Source organism: Vulpes vulpes, chromosome 14 (assembly GCF_048418805.1).
Source record: "Vulpes vulpes isolate BD-2025 chromosome 14, VulVul3, whole genome shotgun sequence".
Lineage (NCBI taxonomy): Eukaryota > Metazoa > Chordata > Mammalia > Carnivora > Canidae > Vulpes > Vulpes vulpes.
Genome location: NC_132793.1, coordinates 26,410,500 through 26,431,286, shown reverse-complemented (window position 1 = coordinate 26,431,286; position 20,787 = coordinate 26,410,500). Strand labels below are relative to the sequence as shown.

Genomic DNA, 20,787 nt, shown 5'->3' with positions numbered 1-20,787 from the left:
GGGCTCAATCCCAGGACCATGACCTGAGCCAACGGCAGACCCGCAACCAACTGAGCCACCCAGGAGTACTGTTTTCTTTCTTTGATGCACAAAAGCTGTAGGCCTAACTTTGTTACACAAACTTTTTTTAAAATTTAATTTAAATCCAATTAATTGATGTAAAGTGTATTATTAGTTTCAGAGGTAGAAGTGTTACACGAACCTTTTTTTTTTTTTTTTTAAGATTTTTATTTATTCATGACAGAGAGAGAGAGGCAGAGACACAGGCAGAAGGAGAAGCAGGCTCCATGCAGGGAGCCTGATGTGGGACTTGATCCCAGGATTCCAGGATTACACCCTGGGCTGAAGGTGGCACTAAACCACTGGGCCACCGGGGCTGCCCCTGTTTACACAAACTTTTAAGAAATCTTTTCCCACCCAGGTGATCACTCTCCAAATCCTATGCTACATTTGTCATTACTCACTGATGAAATGTTCTGAATATAATAAGGGAAATACAGGTTGTATACAAACTTCAGAATCCTAGAGCCTAGCAGAAGGGCTCAACATTTTGTTTTACTAGAAAACCAAGTCCCAGAGAAGAGAAATGACTTCTTCAAGTCTTCTGTAACATGCATTTGGCACCTTGCTTTTAGTAATATCTTTTTCTCCAACCTCCTTTTTCCCCTGCTACAAATTTTTGGTTTTTATTTAATTCACTACCACCCTTTTGATTTTTATTCTTCTATCTCATATACCAATGTTGACTTTTTATATAGTCTTAAAATCAAGTCATTTTTGAAGTTATTTTATTTTATTTTATTTATTTATTTATTTTTTTATTTTTGATAGTCACAGAGAGAGAGAGAGAGAGAGAAAGAGGCAGAGACACAGGCAGAGGGAAAAGCAGGCTCCATGCACCGGGAGCCCGATGTGGGACTCGATCCCGGGTCTCCAGGATCGCGCCCTGGGCCAAAGGCAGGCGCCAAACCACTGCGCCACCCAGGGATCCCTTGAAGTAATTTTAAAGGGAATATTTAAATAACTATGTAAATGGAAAACCAGTATTTTTTGCCATGAGTAACAATAGTAACAGTTAATACATAAAGCTTATTATGTGCCAAGTTTTATTCTAAGCTCTTTAGTTTCTATAATTTATTTAATTATCATAATAATCCTGTGAGATAAACACTATGGGTCTTATTATCAATGTGTTTTAAAGTTAGGAAATATAGAGGTTAAATAACTTGCCCAAGATCATAAACTAGCCAGTGGCAGAGCTGGGACAGATACTAGGTGGTACGGTTTCAGGGTTTGTGCTCTTGTATTAAAATAGAAGATACTTTTCTAAATAGAAAGATCTTAAGAAATATGTGACTGTTAAAGAAAGTACTCTGCATCCCAGCTAACATCCTCTTCCATATTATTATCTTACCTGAATCTTATTTTTAGAAATGCTAATTGAGGAAATTGGCTGGCAGTTTTTTTACTTTGGATGTGCTAGGGTGAAGTGGTACATGTGCAAGGGTGCCTAGAGTTCTGTAAGAGCTAAGTGAGATCTTAGAGTAGCCTTGTACCAGGTTTGCCTTGTTGAGAATTCTGGATAAACAGATCAGCAAAGCACTAGGTAAGTAAGATGCAACTGAATTGATGTGGTATGTGCTCCAGGGAAGTGTTTGCCAAATAGCTGATTCTCAGAATCCTCTGGGGATCTTATTACATAAACAGACTCCTGGGCCCCACCCCTGGAGTTTTGATTTGTTATGTGCAGGATAGTTAGAGAGAGCCCCAATGAGAACTTGGTGTCTGACATACAGTAAGCAGTCATGTTGTTAATAGTAATAACTGTCATTTTGTCGCATGCTTACCTCATACCAAGTGTTCTGTGTAGATTATTGTACTTATTTCATGAAACAATTCTTAAGAGGTAGGTTTTATCTTTAGTCCTATTTTTCAGATGAGGAAGAGACATTTAGGTGTCTAGTATGCAGAACCAGGATTTGAAGCCATCATATTCTGGAGCACTGTATTATTCTACCCCACAGTGCTGACTTACCATCATTTATTTTAGCAAACTTAGTTTTTGAGTTTGACACTGGCTTCTTATAGTTCTCCCTTCTAAAATTTCCAGTGATTTCACTTCAACTATTGGTTTCTAGAGAAGCAAAGCATAGGAAACATTAGGTGTCTTCTCTCTCACCCCCTTCATTTTTTAGAAAAGAGAGGCTTTTAGAGTGGCTTGCTCATAGAACCATTTTTAAAAGTTGGTGGCAGGGATCCCTTGGTGGCTCAATGGTTGAGCGTCTGCCTTTGGCTCAGGGCATGATCCTGGGGTCCTGGGATCGAGTCCCACGTCGGGCTCCCTGCATGGAGCCTGCTTCTCCCTCTGCTTGTGTCTCTGCCTCTCTCCCTGTGTCTCTCATGAATAAATAAAATCTTTAAAAAAAATAAAATAAAAGTTGGTGGCAGAATTGAGATTAGGTCCCTTAACTTCTATTTCTGGACTCTTCCACCAGAACAGAAGAGCTTGCTTCCCAGGGAACAGATGCAGCTTATCTGTTTGCCACCATTGTTCTTCATTGGTGTCTCTTCGGTGCTGAAGCTCTTTCCATGGGTCCTTATGGTACTTCTTGTGCTCTTAAACTTGTGGTTGATAGGTGGCAAGGAGACAACAGGGCTGATGAGAGATGGGCTTGGGCAGCAGTGGGCCATGAGGCAGAGCTGAAAAAAGGGCTCTTGGGGCAGAGTTTGAGTGATGAAAACCTTGAGCTTGAGGGTGTGAAATGTGAACTTGGGGCACCACAGAGACGGAAGTGGTGTCAGTGAGGCCAGTGAGTAATTTTAGCAGTGATGTTTTAGGGATGACTTGGGGAGACCAGCAGGCTTTTTTTTTTTTTTTTTTCCATACTCCCTGAGATAACATTGCTTCATGGTAATTTCCTAACTGCTCATATCCCAGGGCATTTGGGGGCACATCCTGCCATAGAGAGAACACGCTCTCCCCGATCTTGGACTGTTTTCCCTAAATGTCCCATCTGTCCACCCATATTGCCCACTTCTGGCCATATATCACTTCTTCAGAGCTACCTTCCCAGAGTTTCCCATTAGGAGCTTACCCCCAATATCCTTTAGCTCCATATTCTGCTAGGTTTCTTTAAAGCGCTTGTGAAGATCAGGGAATACCTGATTTGTTACCCTTTCATTGTCTCTTTCCTTTAGTAGAATGTGAGCTCCCTGAAAGCAGGGAGGTGTACATCAGTCTTACTCACTTTCATATCCTCCATACCTAGTATTGCTGCAGAAGCAACCCGATATTGGATAACTGAGTAACAGTACCAGCTGAAATGCACTGGCCTAGGTTGTGTTAAGTACTGGGAATTCAGAGATGGGGGAAACACAGCACTCATCCTCAAAGCTTTCAGTTTGGTAGAACAGAGTGATATGTGAACATATAAGGAAAGTAGTGTCAATCAACATACATTCATCAAACAATTACTACTTCTTATAGATCCTATGGAGAATGCAAAGGAATATAAATGATGACATCCCTGCCCTCAAGGAGCTGACAACTAGGAAGACTTAAAAGTAGCAAAACAAGAAGCCTTTTGTTTTTAGCAACCCAATATTTTTTAACTTTTATTTTGTTATTTTTTAAAAGATTTTATCTATCTATCTATCTATCTATCTATCTATTTATTTATTTATTTATTTAGTTTTAGTTTAGAGGCCGTGTGAGAAGACGAGGGGGAAGAGGGAGAGGGAGACAGACTCTCAAGCAGACTCTGGGCTGAGTGTGGAGCCCAATGCAGGGTTCTGTCTCACAACCCAGAGATCATGACCTGAGCTGACATCAAAAGTTGGGCATTTAACCCACTGAGCCACCCAGGTGCCCCTGGTTTTTTTGTTTGTTTGTTTGTTTTGTTTTTATTTCCGATTGAGCCCCCAGTGGGCATTGATTGCAGTAGAGATGAGGTGTGGGTGGGCAGTTGCTGCAGAGTTGATAGTCATGAATCACCTTTTCCTCTCTCCCAACTAGTGAAGATTGAATCCACTCATAAATATCTCTTCCATGGCTTATTTGTTAGAGATTTCCATTGCTCTTTTTTTTTTTTAATTTTTTAAATATTTTATTTATTTATTCATGAGAGAGACACAGAGAGAGAGGCAGACACACAGGCAGAGGGAGAAGCAGGCTCCATGCAGGGAGTCTGACGTGGGACTCGATCCTGTGTCTCCAGGATCATGCCCTGGGCTGAAGGGGATGCTAAACTGCTGAGCCACCTGGGCTGCCCTCCATTGCTCTTTTAAAATGTACATCTCAGGGCACCTGGGATCTCCAAAGGCACCTGCCTTTGGCTCAGGTCATGATCTCGGGGTCCTGAGATTGAGTCCCACATCAGGCTCTTTGCAGAGAGCCTGTTTCTCCCTCTGCCTATGTCTCTGCCTCTCTCTGTGTTTCACATACGTACATATATACATACATACATAAATAAACTCTTTTTAAAAAATAAAATGCACATCTCTGCTGCGTGGATGCAGAGAGGGGAAGAAAGGAAAAGAGGGATTATTTTATTTATTTATTTATTTATTTATAGATTATTATTATTATTATTAAAGAGCTGCTTGCACCCTCCTGGCAGGGAACAGCAGTCCATTACACAACACATCATTGCTTTCATGATTGGGGCTTCCCATCTGTTCCCCGGCCCTTTTTTAAGATTTTATTTATTTATTTATTCATGATAGACACTGGGGGAGGGGCAGAGACAGGCAGAGGGAGAAGCAGGCTCCATGCAAGGAGCCCGATGTGGGTCTTGATCCTGGGACTCCAGGATCACACCCTGGGCCAAAGGCAGGCGCTAAACCTCTGAGCCACCCATGGATCTCAAGAGAGATTATTTTAGAACTAAATGAATCCTCAGGTATTATTTCTATTAGTTTATTTTATGAAAAGGAAAAAAAGAACAACAACCCAGGGCACCTGGGTGGCTCAGTCAGTTAAGCATCTGACTTTGGTTCAGGTCATGATCTCAGAGTCCTGGGTCCAGACTCTGAGTTGGGCTCCACACTCAGCAGGTAGCCTGCATCCCCCTCTCCTACTCCATCTCGCACTTACCCCCACTCATGTGCTTCCTCTCTCTCAAATAAAATCTTAAAAAAACAAACAAAAAAACCCAGGTGCCTAGGTGACTCAGTCAGCTAAGTGTCTGCTATCTACTCAGGTCATGACCTCAGAGTTGTGGGATCAAGCCCCAGGTCGGGCTCCCCGCTCAGTGGGGAGTCTGCTTCTTTCCCTCCTCTGCTCATGCTCTCTCTGTCTCTCTCTCAAATAAATACAATCTTTTATTTTTTTAAGATTTTATTTATTTATTAGAAAGACAGAGAGAGAGAGACAGGCAGAGGGAGAAGCAGGCTCCAGGCAGGGAGCCCAATGTGGGACTAGATCCTGGGTCTCCAGGATCACGCCCTGGGCTGAAGGCGACGCTAAACCACTAAGCCACTGGGGCTGCCGTCAAATAAATACAATCTTAAAAAAAAAAGAACCCAAGGTGTGGAAGGTTCTCTAATGCCCCCCAGGTTATGCAGATTAGAATCACAGTGGGACTAGAACCATCCTCTGAGTCTTGTTTGCTTCAGTTCTTCCCACTCCCATGTACCCTGGGTGTGCTAGAGCAAGAGGCTGGTGGCTGCCTGTAGAACAATATAAGCTTTATTTGAAGACCCATTTCATGGACTTTTGTCATTCTGATTACAAGTTCTTTTTTTTTTTTTTTTTTTTTAAGATTTTATTTATTCATGAGAGAGGCAGAGACACAGAGTTCCAGGCTCCTCACAGGGAGCCCGATGTGGGACTTGATCCCGGACCCCAGGATCATGCCCTCAGCTAAAGGCAGACACTCAACCGCTGAGCCACCGCGGTGTCACTACAAGTTCTACTCTAAGGGATTTTACTGGGCTTAGTGATCCTGGCTTTCTTAAGAAAACGGTTTCCACAGCAGAATGAACGTTCTTTATAGTGGTCACCTTGACAGGATATAAATTCATTCAATGACTGATACTGTACAAAGCACTTTTTTTTTTTTTTTTTTAAGATTTTGTTTATTCATGAGAGACACAGAGAGAGAGAAGCAGAGACACAGGCAGAGGGAGAAGCAGGCTCCATGCAGGGCCTGGGCCGAAGGCAGGTGCTAAACCACTGAGCCACCCAGGTATCTCCCCACGTACAAAGCATTTTGGAAAAGCCACTTGTCTTGGAGCCTGTGGTCTACGGTCTTGGATCTCTTCAACAATGGCAAATGTTCATATTTTAAAGATTAATTTGCTTTTAAGAGCTAAACTAAATCATTTGGAACTAAAACTAAGTAGTCCAAGATAGTAGAGCTAGAAATAGTTTTGCTTAATTAAAAGTAAATACTGAGCAACTACCTTGCATTGCTTAAAAACTAACTTTGAAGACCACTCCAAGAAAGACATTCCAAACATGTTCTGAGCAGTTACAGCATTGTTGGGATTAAGGAGAAGTCTCTCTCCCAAGGTATAAATCAAAGTCCAAGAGTCTTAGTGTCCAAGGTTATTCTGTTATTTATTTTTACTGTATTTATTCACTGACTGCCTTATACTTGCCAAGGTCTTTGTTAGGTACTAGGGATTAATGAAATAACACTACCCACTCTTGAAGGCTAGTAGGAGTTGAGCATCTAAATATACAAGTGCTGTGAAGTTTTGTATGTACTGTCATGAAACTATATATGGGGAAAGAGGGATCATTTTGTAGGTTCTGGGAGTGGAGAAATCAGTTGAAAGCCTTTATAAAAGACAAGATGCTTCAGTGGAAGCTTGAAAAGAAAGCTTAGGTGCTTCCAAGCAGCTAGGATGTTTCAGAGAGAGCACAAACAAAAGTATTGAGAGAACCAGCATTAACATATTGGCAACTGTTAATAGTTTGTGGTTGGTGGGTGAGCTGCAGGGGAGGAGCAAGAGATGAGGCTGGAGAGTCAGGCAGGACACCATATTATGAAGCACCTTGTACTTTATGGCAAGAAATTTGTTCTTCTATTGTAGGTAGCATAGAGAGCCACTAAAGAATTTTAAGTTAGGAAGTTATGTGATCCAACGTGTCTTAGACAAATAATGCTGAGTATGTATAGAAGATGGGTTGGAGGAATGAAATGAGAAGCTGAAAGACTATTACAGGGCTAGTAGACTGGTACAGGCAATCAGTGGTGTAGCCTGTGTATGGTGGTGAAGAGAGAGAGAGAAAGCAGAATGGAGGGTTGAGGGAGGCAACATACACATGTGAATGTAACAAATAAGAGTTTGATTTTACCAATTTATTTTACTTTTTTATCATGATAAATATACTCTTTAACCCCCATCCTCTATTTCTCCCATCCCCCTACCGACCTCCCCTCCAGTAACCAACCATTAGTTTGTTCTCTATAGTTAAGAGTCTCTCTCTCTTTTTCTTTGCTCATTTGTTTTTTAAATTATGCACAAGTGAAATCATATGGTATGTTTTTCTTTCTCTGACTGACTTTGTTTAGCACTCTACTCTCTGACTCCATCCATGTTGTTGTAAATGGCAAGATTTCATTCTTTTTGTAATGGCTGGATCATATGCCATTGGTATTGGGGAGGGTGCTGTGTGTATATATCACCACATCTTTATCCATTTATCTATCAGTTAATACTTGGACTGCTTCTGTGGTTTGGCTGTTGTAAATGATACAGCAATTTTGATTTTGTGTTTTAATTGATTTGATTGTATACTTTATTTAGAAAAGCCCAAGAGATACCATTTTGTAGTTAGGATTAACTGCCAAATTTGTGATAAATTCTATGAGAATCAGAAAGTGCTTAAGGAACGACTTTCTAGAATATGTTAGTTTTGAATGATGTGCACAATATAGTACGTGTAACTCAGTCTGAGGATTTGAAATGTTGACAGTGTTTTGGAATCATGAAGGAAAAAATCCTCAGAGTAGTTGAATGTGTGAGAATTATGGAATATAGAAAAATTAGTTGCTTCTCTTAATCTACTCTCAAAGAGGTATGAGAGTTAATAGCTGTTCTCAGATTTTTATTTTCTATGCTTAAGTTAATTACAGATATTTTAAAAACAAAAAAATAATATTCCCTATTTCAGCAACTTGTCCCTCTCCCTTCAATATTATGAACACTGTAATATGTCAGTAATAAAGATTTATTTAATTCTTTTTCATGGCTGTATAATATTCTTTTGTGTGGCTGCACCACAATTTAAAAAAGGATTTACCTGATCCTTTCTTGATAAATAATTATTTGCAATTTTTTTATTCTTATAAAAATATTTTAAAATAATACCTAAAAACAAACACTAAACTAGAGGTCAAATGCTGGATGTAGAATATTGGGTGAAAGTATGACTACTTAAAAATTTAAAAACTAATTCCCAAAGGTTGTACTAATTTATGACCTATACTCTTATCCAACTGTATGTGAGTGCCTGCTTCTCTTCCTACATGCCAACACTGGTATTAATCAGTCTTTAAAATGTTACTCAGTCTTCTAGGTGAAGAATAACCTGTTTTAATTTATATTTTTAAAAATTATTGAGATCGAGTCTCATGTATCTTTGTGAACTGCTTGTTTTTGTTTTTTGTTTGGCAGAGGAAAATTTGACTAACTTGCCCAGTACTTTTTCCCATTTGCCTTTTGAGGGTGATTTTTAAAAATATTTTATTTATTTATTTATTTGTTTTCTTTTAAAGATTTTATTTATTCATTGGAGACAGAGCGAGAGAGGCACAGACACAGGCAGAGGGAGAAGCAGGCTCCATGCAGGGAGCCTGATGTGGGACTCGATCCCGGGTCTCCAGGATCAGGCCCTGGGCTGAAGGCGGTGCTAAACCGCTGAGCCATCTGGGCTGCCCTTAATTTTTTATTTTTATTTTTAAAGAGTTTATTTATTTATTCATTCATTTATTTATTTATCTATTTATCTATTTTTATCTATTTATCTATTTATTTATTTATCTATTTATCTATTTATTTATCTATTTATCTATCTATCTATCTATTTATTTATTTGAGATACACACACACACAGAGGCAGAGACACAGGCAGAGGGAGAAGCAGGCTCCATGCAGGGAGCCCGATGTGGACTTGATCCCGGGACTCCAGGATCACACCCTGGGCTGAAGGCAGCGCTAAACTGCTGAGCCACCCGGGCTGCCCAGTATTTTATTTATTTATTTATTTTTAATTTTTTTTTCCAATATTTTACTTTTAAGTAATTTCTATACCTACCATGGGGTTCGGACTGGCAACAGTGAGATCAAGAGTCACATGCTCCACTGACTGAGCCAGTCAGGCACCCCAAGGGTGATGTGTTTGAACATCCATTTTCATTGTAGAGTTGTATGAGGAATAGGTTTAAGAAAATGGATGATACCTACTCTGATTCTGGATACATTTGGAAGTCTTTTTTTATTTTTGTATTTGAGAGATTATAGAAAGGGAAAGAAGCATTAGTTTTTTAGTTCTGGTGAGTGTTTTTCCTAAGTACCGAAAAAGATTGTGATGAATCCTATTTTTACTGAATATAGTACTCCAGCCATGCCCTTATTATTTGCTACTCTTTTGTATGATAATCTACCTCTGGAATGCTACTGTGTTACAGGGTGCCTTTGTCTTACTTGGGTAAACAGCAACATACTAAATTGCTAGCCTTTTTTTTTATTCCTGGTATATGAATTCCCCCTTAAGAAGAGGGATTTGATCTTTTTCTTTCTTTCTTTCTTTCTTTTCTTTTTTTTTTTTTTTAAGATTTTATTTATTTGACAGAGCACAAGCAGGGGTATTGGCAGGCAGAGGCAGAGGGGTATCATGACCCAAGCTGAACCACACAGAGGGGTATCATGACACTCAACCAGCTGAGCCACACAGGTGCCCAGAGAGGGATTTGATCTTACTACACAGCCTAATAGAGATTGTTCTGTGATGTCTAACTGAATTGCTTACTCCTTGCAGGGTGTTCCTGAAAAGAAAGTACTTCCCATCACTGTTCCCAAGTCACCAGCCTTTGCATTGAAGAACAGAATCCGAATGCCCACCAAAGAAGATGAGGTGATTCCCTGGGATAGAGGGAATTTTCTTCCTTTTACTTCATCAATTTAAACATTCTTCTTCTTCTTCTTCTTTTTTTTTTTTTTTTTAACATTCTTCTTTCTTAAGCTTAATGGAAGTCAAGGCAGTCACTCTTATCTGGAGTTGTCTTTAACAGTGGGTATGAACACTTGATCATCTTTTTTGCTCCCCCAAGAGCAAAGTAGTTGGTAAGGATATGAATCTTCTGGCTTTCAGTAGTGACTGGTTACAACTTATTAGAGGCTTGTCCATTTCTATAGTATTGAAAATCAGCCTGTCATAACTTGGATCAAAAGTTGCCAAGCCCTGTATTTTATTTTTCCTGAGCTATTGTCTCAGGGGACTTTAGTAGGGGACTTTTAAAATTCATACTAAGAATGAATGAATGAATGAATAAATAAATAAATAAATAAATAAATAAATAATAAATAAAATTCATACTAAGCAGTTATATCTACCTTGTTTGATCTCCATTAACCCAAGGGTTGCTAAGGTTACTGGGTGGTGATGGTTCATGAAATTGGAATACATAAACTGTCATTGATCAGGCTAGTTTCTTATTACAGCTCCCATTTTATCTATAAATATCCAGAGTTAGGGTAATTTTATAGCAGATCTCAAGCCTTTTTATAGGTTCATTTGAAACTAAAACACATGGTAATCTTATGTTACCAGCTTGAACCCAAACAGCTTACTTGGTCCTATTCTGGGTTTGGCAACCATTAACTCCCAGTCACATGTTTTAGTGGAGTCTGGAGGCTGGGTCAAAGAAGAGGCCAAGGTATATGCTTAGTTAGTACCTCTCTTCTGTTCTTCATTTTGTTCACACTGTTTGATCTCATTTCGTTTTTATAACTCCCTGTGATAAACTTTAGATCCTTTAAGAGTAATTGTGTTAGTCCTTTATCAAATGCTTTCACACTGGTCTCCCCCCTATGAAGTGGTAGATGACTTAGGTATTATCTCTCTTTGGTAGAAAAGGAAGCAAAGACACCTATGGAGGTTGAGTGACTTGCCTTAACGATTTCTTTCAAATACCGTCTTTTTACTCCACATTCTGAGGAGGTAAGAGAGAACTTGTGTCTAAACTACAGTTTTTCCCTTAGGAAGAGGAGGAGCCGGTAGTGATAAGAGCTCAACCTGTGCCACATTATGGGGTACCTTTTAAGCCCCAAATCCCAGAGGCAAGAACTGTGGAAATATGTCCTTTTTCTTTTGATTCTCGAGACAAAGAACGTCAGTTACAGAAGGAGAAGAAAATAAAAGAACTGCAGAAAGGAGAGGTAGGTGTTTCCATTTCTGCAAGTAGCATAATACGGTTCTTTGATCTGTCACAGATAATCTTTTATGTTGCACTTTTAGCTATAAAATCACTGACTTCCTTTGATCCCTCTAAGAACCTTATGAAGTATAAATAGGGGAAGTTTTTAACAACCCTTCTGGCACAAGGAGATTAAACGACTTGCCTATGATCGTGTTGCCAGTTATTGGCAATATTGGGAGGATAACCTAGATTTCCTTTTGAGCCCTTTACTCTTTCTGCTGTACATACCATGCTGCTTTGAAAACTGGCCTTTTCTGTATTTAAGATTCATCCAGATATTCTGGAGCAGTTCTTACTTTCTGGCTGGAGAAACCTTAGGGTCTTAAGGCTTATGTCTTCGTTTCTATTAGGTGCCCAAGTTTAAGGCACTTCCTTTGCCTCATTTTGACACCATTAACCTGCCAGAGAAGAAGGTGAAGAACATAACTCAGATTGAGCCTTTCTGCTTGGAGACTGACAGAAGAGGTGCTCTGAAGGCACAGACATGGAAGCATCAGGTGGGGAACGGGGAGAGCAGCTGAAATGTTCATTGCTTCATTGTTGGTGTGTTAGAATATGTAGACCCACTACCCTGAAGCTCATCTGAGAACTAACATACTGAATTCAGGAGCTCTCACTCTAAATCAAGAATCAGACTTTCTCTATAAAAGACCAGATAATAGGGTGCCTGGGTGGCTCAGTTGGTTAAGCATCCAATTCTTGATTTCAGCTTAGGTCATGGTCTCAGAATTCTGGGATTGAGCCCCATGGTAGGGCTCCCTGCTCAGCAGGGAGTCTGCTTGTCTCCCCCTTCCCTTTGCCTCTCCCCTGCTTGCGCGCACACACTCTCTCTCATGAATAAATCTTTAAATAATAAAAAACAAAAGACCAGATGGTAAATATTTTAGATTAGGTAAATATTTTAGATGGTAAATATTTTAGGTTACATACTGTCTGTCACATATTCTGGATGTGTGTGTGTGTGAGTGTGTGTGTTTAAACCCTTTGAAAATGTGAAAATCAGTTTTAGCTCCAGGGCTATACAAAAAGGGATTGCAAGCTATGTTTGGCCTACAGGCTGAAGTTTGCTGACCTCTTCTCCCAGTGATCATCTGGGGAATGTGAAAACCGACAGGCATTTTTTGCATCAAGAGTTTAAGATCTTTTCTATTCCACTATTAGATTTGTTCATTATGTGTTCAGCCCTTTTTGTTGGTGTTTTGATAAGAAACAGTATGGTGAGAATAGATCCTCAGTATAGTATGCTGTTTTCTCAACATAGTGTGCTGTTTGTTCTTTGTAGATGACAGGTGATTAAAAACAATTAATTGGTTGTTGGCTGGTATAATTGGGATCTAATTCTTCCCTATTTGGAAAAAAAAATTCCCCTGAACCCCTAAGTTTGTCCATGTTTTTGTAGCATCACTTATCATGGACTCTGTCCAAAAGGAGTTCTGGGCTAATCTTTCTAGGAAATCAAGTGATATGACTACATGACTGCACATAGGCTCCCTTGGTGGTGGTATTCCCTAGGAAAACTTAGGTCTGTTGTTTTGGAAGTAGTAGTGAATCAATCTTTCCAGGACCATGACACAAAATGTCTGTGTGGGATATTTCCTATAAAAATTTTTTTTTTAAGTTTTTAAACATACATAAACGTAGAGAGGATAGCGTAATGATCCTCCATGAACCTGTCAGTTGGTTCTATAATGAACAAAACATGGATAATCTTATTTCATCTGTATTTCTACCTACTTAACTCTATACTGGATATTTCTACAAAGGATTACTTTGAAGTAAATCTAGATATCACCTCATTTCATCCAAAAACAGCAAGGAAATATATGTATCTTTATATCTTCAGTATGTATCTTTAAAAATGTAAGTATAGGGGATCCCTGGGTGGCTCAGTGGTTTGGCACCTGCCTTTGGCCCAGGGCGTGATCCTGGAGTGTCGAGGTTGAGTCCCAAGTCGGGCTTCCTGCATGGAGCCTGTTTCTCCCTCTGCCTGTGTCTCTGCCCCTCTCTCTCTCTCTCTCTTTCTCTCTCTCTCTCTCTGTGTGTGTGTGTGTCTCTCTCATGAATAGATGGGTGGAATCTTTAAAAATAAATAAATAAATAAGTATAAAAACCCCATAATACTATCACACATAAAAAGATTAATAGTAATCCCTTAGTAGTGACAAATAGAGTTCTTAAATCCTCAAATCTCTAATAATTTTTTTAGACAGTTGAATTGTTCAAATCAGGATCCAAATAAGGCCCACATATTGCATTTGTTTGATAAATCTCTAAATCCCTTTTTCTCTATAGGCTTCTCTATTTACATATTACTTGTGGGATAGACTGGCTTGTTTGTCCTATAAATTTTCCACAATCCTGACTTTGATCATTGTAGTCTCATGGTGTTATTTAATGTGTTCCTGTACCTTCTGTATTTCCTATAAATGAGTAGTTAGATCTAGAGACTTGATAAAATTCTGGTTAGATTTGGGGCACCTGGGTGGCTCAGTTGGCTAATTGACTGCCTTCACCTTAGGTCATTAACTCAGGGTCCTGAAATTGAGCCCTGAGTCGGGCTCCTTGCTCAGCAGGGAGTCTGCTTCTCTCTCTCTCCTCTCTCTCCGCCCTCCCCCCTCACTTATGCTTTCTCACTTTCTCTCAAATAAATAAATAAAATCTTGTTTTTTTTTTTTTTTTTAAGATTTTATTTATTCATTCATGATAGACATAGAGAGAGGCAGAGACACAGGCAGAGGGAGAAGCAGGCTCCACGCTGGGAACCCGATGCGGGACTCAATCCCGGGACTCCAGGATCACTCCCTGGACCAAAGGCAGGTGCCAAACTGCTGAGCCACCCAGGGATCCTCTAAATAAATAAAATCTTAAAAAAAAAAAATTCTGGTTAGATTCTTTTGGGGTTTAGGAGAGAGAGAATATTTTATAGATGATCCCATCCAAGGGTATATAATGTCCACATGTTTACTTTTGTGATGTTCAGATAGACCTTAAAAGTACCTTAAAGATATTTTCTAGTTTTCAGTGGATTCAGAGGTTGTCAGTGTGATCTACTCAGTGTAAAGGAGATTTTAACTGGGGTTTAGATGAAGTCATTTAGAAACATTAGTCTTGAGCTACTGAGGCAGCAGTCATGGAGAATTATGCTGTTGCTTATCTTTTTTTTCTTTTAAGATTTTTATTTATTTGAGAGAGGGAGTGAGAGTGAACATGAGGACATGAGGAAGAACAGAGGGAGAAGCAGACTCCCCGCTGAGTGGGGAATCTGATGTGGGGCTTGATCCCAGGACTCCAGGATCATGGTCTGAGCCAAAGGCAGACATTTAACCAACTGAGCCACCCAGGTGCCCCAATGCTGTTGCTTATCTAACAGACTTTGTATCTATTAGCTGGAGGAAGAACTGAAACAGCAGAAAGAAGCGGCTTGCTTCAAGGCTCGTCCAAACACCGTCATCTCCCAGGAGCCCTTTGTTCCCAAGAAAGAGAAGAAATCCGTTGCTGGTAGTGTTATATGTTCTCTTGGGGAATCAGGGAAGAATTGTCAGACTTCCCAGGGGGTATGCTTGGACTCAGTTACGACAGTATCAGCTGTGTCAACCAGAAGCATTTGCCTTTAGAGGCTCTAGTTGTCCTCTTCTTAGACGAGGTTTTTTGTGTTTGTTGAACCCAGCAGCTGTGTTGAGTTTGCCACATGTGTTGGGTCCAGAACAAGAGCTTGGGCAAAGGCAGCTGACATTTCAATAGCAGTTATGGGCCTTACTTAACCAAAGAGTAGTAAGTGTGGGAGGAAGAGCCAGGACTTCTTTCTGGAGTTCATCATGTAACACGGCTTAGATATAAACGTTTGATTCCTTAAGCACTGGGTAGGATGTCAGAAAATTGAATTCTCCTCCCTACATCTATCTCAGAATTACTATGTAGTTTTGAGCAAGCTGTTTCATCTGTGTGGGTCTTTGCTTTTCTCCTAATTAGATGGTTTCCAGGACCTTCCAACTGTTAAAATTCTAGGACTTTTTGTATGTGGTATACTCCACCTTTCTGCTAACAGGGCTTCCCTAGAGTTTAACCTTTTTGTTGCTGTATCAAGGGGGATAGGTTTATGCAAATCCTGCTTGTGCACCAATATTCTCTCTGTTTCTGTACTCAGAGGGCCTTTCTGGTTCTCTAGTTCAGGAACCTTTTCAGCTGGCCACCGAGAAGAGAGCCAAGGAGCGACAGGAACTGGAAAAGAGAATGGCTGAGGTAGAAGCTCAGAAAGTCCAGCAGTTGGAGGAGGCCAGGCACCAGGAGGAAGAGCAGAAGAGGGAGGAGCTGGCCAGGCTACGGAAAGAACTGGTAACTGGGCAGCATGAGCATTCACTAACCCATGGTTGTCTTCTTTTTGTGTTATCTGTACCTTGCCTTGTTCCAGAAAGGATCTAAGGTGGCCTACAAGGACATATCAAAGATGAGTGAAAGCAGAAAATTACACAAACCAAGAATAGTAACAAAGTTGTGATGTGAACAGCATTAAAACTGTGCACATTGTGATCCATGTATCCGCTAAGTTTGAGCCATAATTTTGGCTTTTTAGGAACCAACCTGTTGGTTACAAAACTCTCAGTGTTCATGAAATATAAATCAGCTAGTTTAAAAAAAATTATTTTTATTTATTTATTTATTTATTTATTTATTTATTTATTTATTTATTTATTTTTATTTATGATAGTCACAGAGAGAGAGAGAGAGAGAGAGGCAGAGACACAGGCAGAAGGAGAAGCAGGCTCCATGCACCGGGAGCCCAATGTGGGATTCGATCCTGGGTCTCCAGGATCGCGCCCTGGGCCAAAGGCAGGCGCCAAATCACTGCGCCACCCAGGGATTCCAAAAAACATTTATTCTTGATACTGAATTCAGACAGAATTTCTTCCAGGGGTCTTCATAAGGAGGATATCATGTGGCATAGCATGCACAGTGATGCATTCCTAGGACTTTTATATTTATCTAACTTATCTTTATTTATATTTTATTATTTCCTTTAGACTTAAGAAAACCAATGTGATTTTATAACTTCGACAAGAATATGTAGTTAGAGAAGGACATGAGAATTATGTGGCAACTATATTTTCATTTTCCTCTTAATTGACTTAGATTCCTTTTGGTGATAGTGCATATTAGTCTATGTGACCTTCGATGCTTACACTTCAATGCATGATGATTTAGTTATTAAGTTATCCAGAAAAAAAGCTTAATTCACATTAAGGACTTTTTCATTAGGAGGGCGGGCAGCAAGCCACATTAACTGCATTAATGAGGGAAGAGTTTCAGATGGAACTTCATGTGATTGATAAAAGGATCATTATTATAAATACATAGGTTGTTGCAGTTTTGTCTAAAAAGGCCAGGCCAGGGATGCCTGGGTGGCTCAGTGGTTTGAGCATCTGCCTTTGGTTTGGGGCATGATCCCAGTCCTGGGATCGAGTCCTGCATCGGGCTCCCTGTGTGGAGCCTGCTTCTCCCTCGGCCTGTGTCTCTGCCTCTCTCTCTCTCTCTCTGTGTCTCTTCTGAACAAATAAATTTTTTAAAATAAATAAATAAAAAGCCTAGGCCAGCTGTTGATACTGCTGTTGGCAGAGATGACTGTGACCTCAAGGAAGGCTCTAGAGACAAATTATTAAAGGGACTAGCTTCTTGGCAAAATCCAAGCTGCCATTTGCTGATTAGGCAAAATAATAAAATAGTCCCTGCTCTAGATATGTTCACAAAACCAGCCTTTTTTCCAGCCTGAAGTTCTTTGATTTTTCTTCAACACTTGGTACTGCCTCTTGTGTTTATCCCCATCATAGAGGTGCTACTTACAGTGATTCTCAGTATAGGCTTTGCTAAAGTACAGTTTAGGCAATGCTAGTTAGCTGTCGTCTAACCTGACTTAATCCAGGATTGATTTTAGACTGCCCAGAAGGATGGATGGCCTTCTTCCAGCAACTCTTCCTGGTTATTGGGGGGGGTTTTTGTCGTTGTTTTTTGTTTGTTTGTTTGTTTTGTCTATGGTTTTGGTGAATATTAAGACTCAATAAGCTTAAGATGGTCCCCTGACAGATTCATTTTTTGGGGTTGTTGTTGTTTTACATATAGTGTATTATTAGTTTCAGAGGTAGAGTTTAGTGATTCATCAGTCTTATGTAATACCCAGTACTCATTACATCACATGCCCTCCTTAATGTTAACCTATCCCCCCATACCCTCCTCTGGCAGATTCTTAATATATCTCTTTTCTGTAATAAACAATCAAGTTGGAGTTAGGCTTAATGTTCTTTTTTTTTTTTTTTTTTTTTTTATTTATTTATTTATGATAGTCACAGAGAGAGAGAGAGAGGCAGAAACACAGGCGGAGGAAGAAGCAGGCTCCATGCACCGGGAGCCTGATGTGGGATTCGATCCCGGGTCTCCAGGATCGCGCCCTGGGCCAAAGGCAGGCGCCAAACTGCTGCGCCACCCAGGGATCCCAGGCTTAATGTTCTTTAATGCAAGTTGAAGGATCCCGCAAGATCTGAATAGAAACCTACTTGACTCCAAAGTTCGTGTGTTTTTCCATTATGCTGTGTTGCCTCGCCTCCTCCACCACCCCCACCTTTGGATTAGTGACTTGGATCTATAAGACTATATAAGCATTTTCTCAAGAAGAAAAAGATTAAAACAGCTATATGCATAGTTCTCATATCCTGATCAGTGGTAACTATCTTTCCTTACTCTGCAGGTACACAAGGCAAATCCAATACGCAAGTACCAGGGTGTGGAAGTAAAGTCAAGTGACCAGCCTCTGACTGTGCCTGTTTCTCCCAAGTTCTCCACTCGATTCCACTGCTAACCTCGGCTGTGAGCTACAGGCACCACCTGGGAAGAGGAGCTGCTCTTTTCACGAAACCAGGAGCCTTCTTTCCTTGTCACCAGGGCAATAGAGAGAACCCATTTCTCCAGACTTTACCTGCTCATGCACAGCAGCATACATGACAAGTGTGGACTCCAGTCTTGTTGAGAATTGTTTTCCTACATTACTGAGGCTAATAATGAGACTCATGCATATCTTGCTCTGATTCCATGTAGTTATTTCCTTTGAACTCGCATCAGTCAACCTTTAATGAGTCTTAACTCTGACTAGTATCAGCACAGTATACTTTCTTTTGCCTCTTTGCCCTCTCCCCCCTTCTTTTTATTTTAATCAGAAAATAAAGATAGTTAAATACTAAGATAGAATTTAAGTCATGGCTTACCTGAGGAACAGTTAATATATCAGATTCTTGGGATCCCTGGGTGGCGCAGCGGTTTGGCGCCTGCCTTTGGCCCAGGGCACGATCCTGGAGACCCGGGATCGAATCCCACGTCGGGCATGGAGCCTGCTTCTCCCTCTGCCTGTGTCTCTGCCTCTCTCTCTCTCTCTGTGACTATCATAAATAAATAAAACTAAAATATATATATATATATATATCAGATTCTTTCCTCATCTCTGCACAAAATGAATTTTGAGTTAAGGAGCCTGTCTCTACAAAGGGTGGAATCTTCATTAACCATGCAATCATGAGGAAGACCATGGACTGACAGGGAGCTTTGCAGCAGCCATCAGCAGACTTTGGGGCAGAGCTGCTGTTAAGGCACTGTCTTCCCTTGTCAGTGCTGATAATAACAGAATGCCATGTGGTACACTTTTTAAGTCCTCCATAAACTGGAATGGAATAAACATGTTTGTCTTCCCCTCCCTGATTTTGTTACTTCATGTTTTTAATTCTATCAGGCCCCTTGGGAGGTACATCTTATTGGGGTAAATGGGTACTTAGAGAGGAGGAAGGGTCCAGGAACTTTTTAAAGCAGAGGCTCTGTCCTTAGAGGAAAGTGCTTTGTAATGTTTTTCTATCCTTACATATTTTGAACTCCCTCCCAGGAACCACTCTGAAAGGCAATCATGTGTGTTATACCTTCACACAGACATGTGCCTTCTTCCCTAAATGTGCTTTTTCTCAGCTGGTAAACTTCTTTACAAGACTAAAGTAAAATCTTTTTCATAAGTCCTTTCTTGACCACCTGACCTCTGCTGGGATGATCTCTTCCTTCTGTGTGCCTCCCAAATGTTTCTTCTATATGTCTCTAGTAGAACAATTATACCACGAATTATTTGTACTTTTTCAGAAACTAGTAGAGACCCAGATAGCTAAAATTTTCTTATTCCTTGAAAACAAAAGTTATGTTAGTCATCTCTATATTCTTTTGTAGCTGGCACAAAATTTGCTAGATCCATGTTAAATAGGGTATTTCTTTTAGACTTGACATCATCTATGAACTCTACTCTTTACTTATGCTCTACTCCTGTGCTAAGAGATATAAAAGCATCTATATCCTGCCCAGGCCAGTTCCAGTGACCGTAGAAGATAGTAAACCTATTTTATGTTCCTTTCATTTGTTTGTTCAGTGAGCATTATTAACAGGCCATTGTAGATTCAGTGATGGATACAAAGCAAGACATGATTTGCAGATCCCTGAGCCTCCTGAAGACCCACAGACTGGTGCAAAATACAGTTCCTTTATTCATTTCCTAGAAGTCTAGTATATAGGTCTATACCTACTTATGTAAATCATTTAACAACTATTTATTTGATGCTACTATACCTACTTTGGAACTACTTACTTAGTCTCTGGGAATACAGCAATGAACAGAAATAGAAGAACTTGCTTTCACGGAGCTACCTTTTAGGGGGGAAGACAGGCCATAAGCCAGTAACTGTCCTCTCTTCTATCATGTGGTAAATGTTTCTCCTACTGCTTTGTGAAGAATAGAATGGAATGGGATGGAGGGCATGTAAAGTTGGAAACAGGAATGTATGAGCTAGTAGGAGCCTGGTCTGGGGTAGTAGCAGTGGAGGTGATGAGAAATGGTTGGGTTCTGAGCGTATCTTGAAGTTGTAACCGGCAAGACTTGCTGACGTATTGGTTCTCGTATGCAAGAAAGAGAGTAGTTGAGGAGGGTACCCAGATATCAGTCCTATGAGAAATCCAGTTCTATCCCAAGTCCTCCTCCGTTCTTGCAGATTCCTGGAGGGCCTTCATTGTTTCTGGTCACCTCTTGTTGTTGGGTTTTTTTCCTGTTCAATCCTTGAGCTCTGTGTCTATCCTCTGTAGCCTTCCCTCCTCTCGTGTTAGTTTTCTGACAGTCCACCGTCATTCTTATACATCATTCATATACTTCTATCTATCAGGTGTTTTATATATTTTGCCCATTTTTTGTTTTTAGTCATTTCAGGTAGGAGAATAAATCCAGCCCTCAAATTGAGGTTTCTGGAAAGAGTATTACCAAGAATTATAGACCTAGGGGATCCTTCTGGATTACCCT

General features: G+C 40.2%; 1 protein-coding gene across 7 annotated transcripts in view; it reads left to right on the top strand.

Moving 5' to 3' along the window:
- The window catches only part of TPX2 (TPX2 microtubule nucleation factor), a 59,944-nt gene extending 41,065 nt beyond the window's left edge, over nucleotides 1-18,879 (top strand). For 4 of the 7 annotated variants that reach the window (XM_072736151.1, XM_072736153.1, XM_072736152.1 and 1 more), the window contains 6 exons: nucleotides 9,992-10,087; nucleotides 11,215-11,391; nucleotides 11,783-11,929; nucleotides 14,819-14,930; nucleotides 15,577-15,764; nucleotides 18,166-18,879. In XM_072736151.1, the coding sequence (XP_072592252.1) occupies nucleotides 9,992-10,087; nucleotides 11,215-11,391; nucleotides 11,783-11,929; nucleotides 14,819-14,930; nucleotides 15,577-15,764; nucleotides 18,166-18,276 (831 nt within the window). In that variant the 3' untranslated portion in view covers nucleotides 18,277-18,879. The remainder of the gene's footprint in view (nucleotides 1-9,991; nucleotides 10,088-11,214; nucleotides 11,392-11,782; nucleotides 11,930-14,818; nucleotides 14,931-15,576; nucleotides 15,765-18,165) is intronic. The other 3 variants (XM_025986120.2, XM_072736157.1, XM_072736155.1) reach the window with 1 other exon arrangement.
- The last annotated feature ends 1,908 nt before the right edge of the window (nucleotides 18,880-20,787 follow it).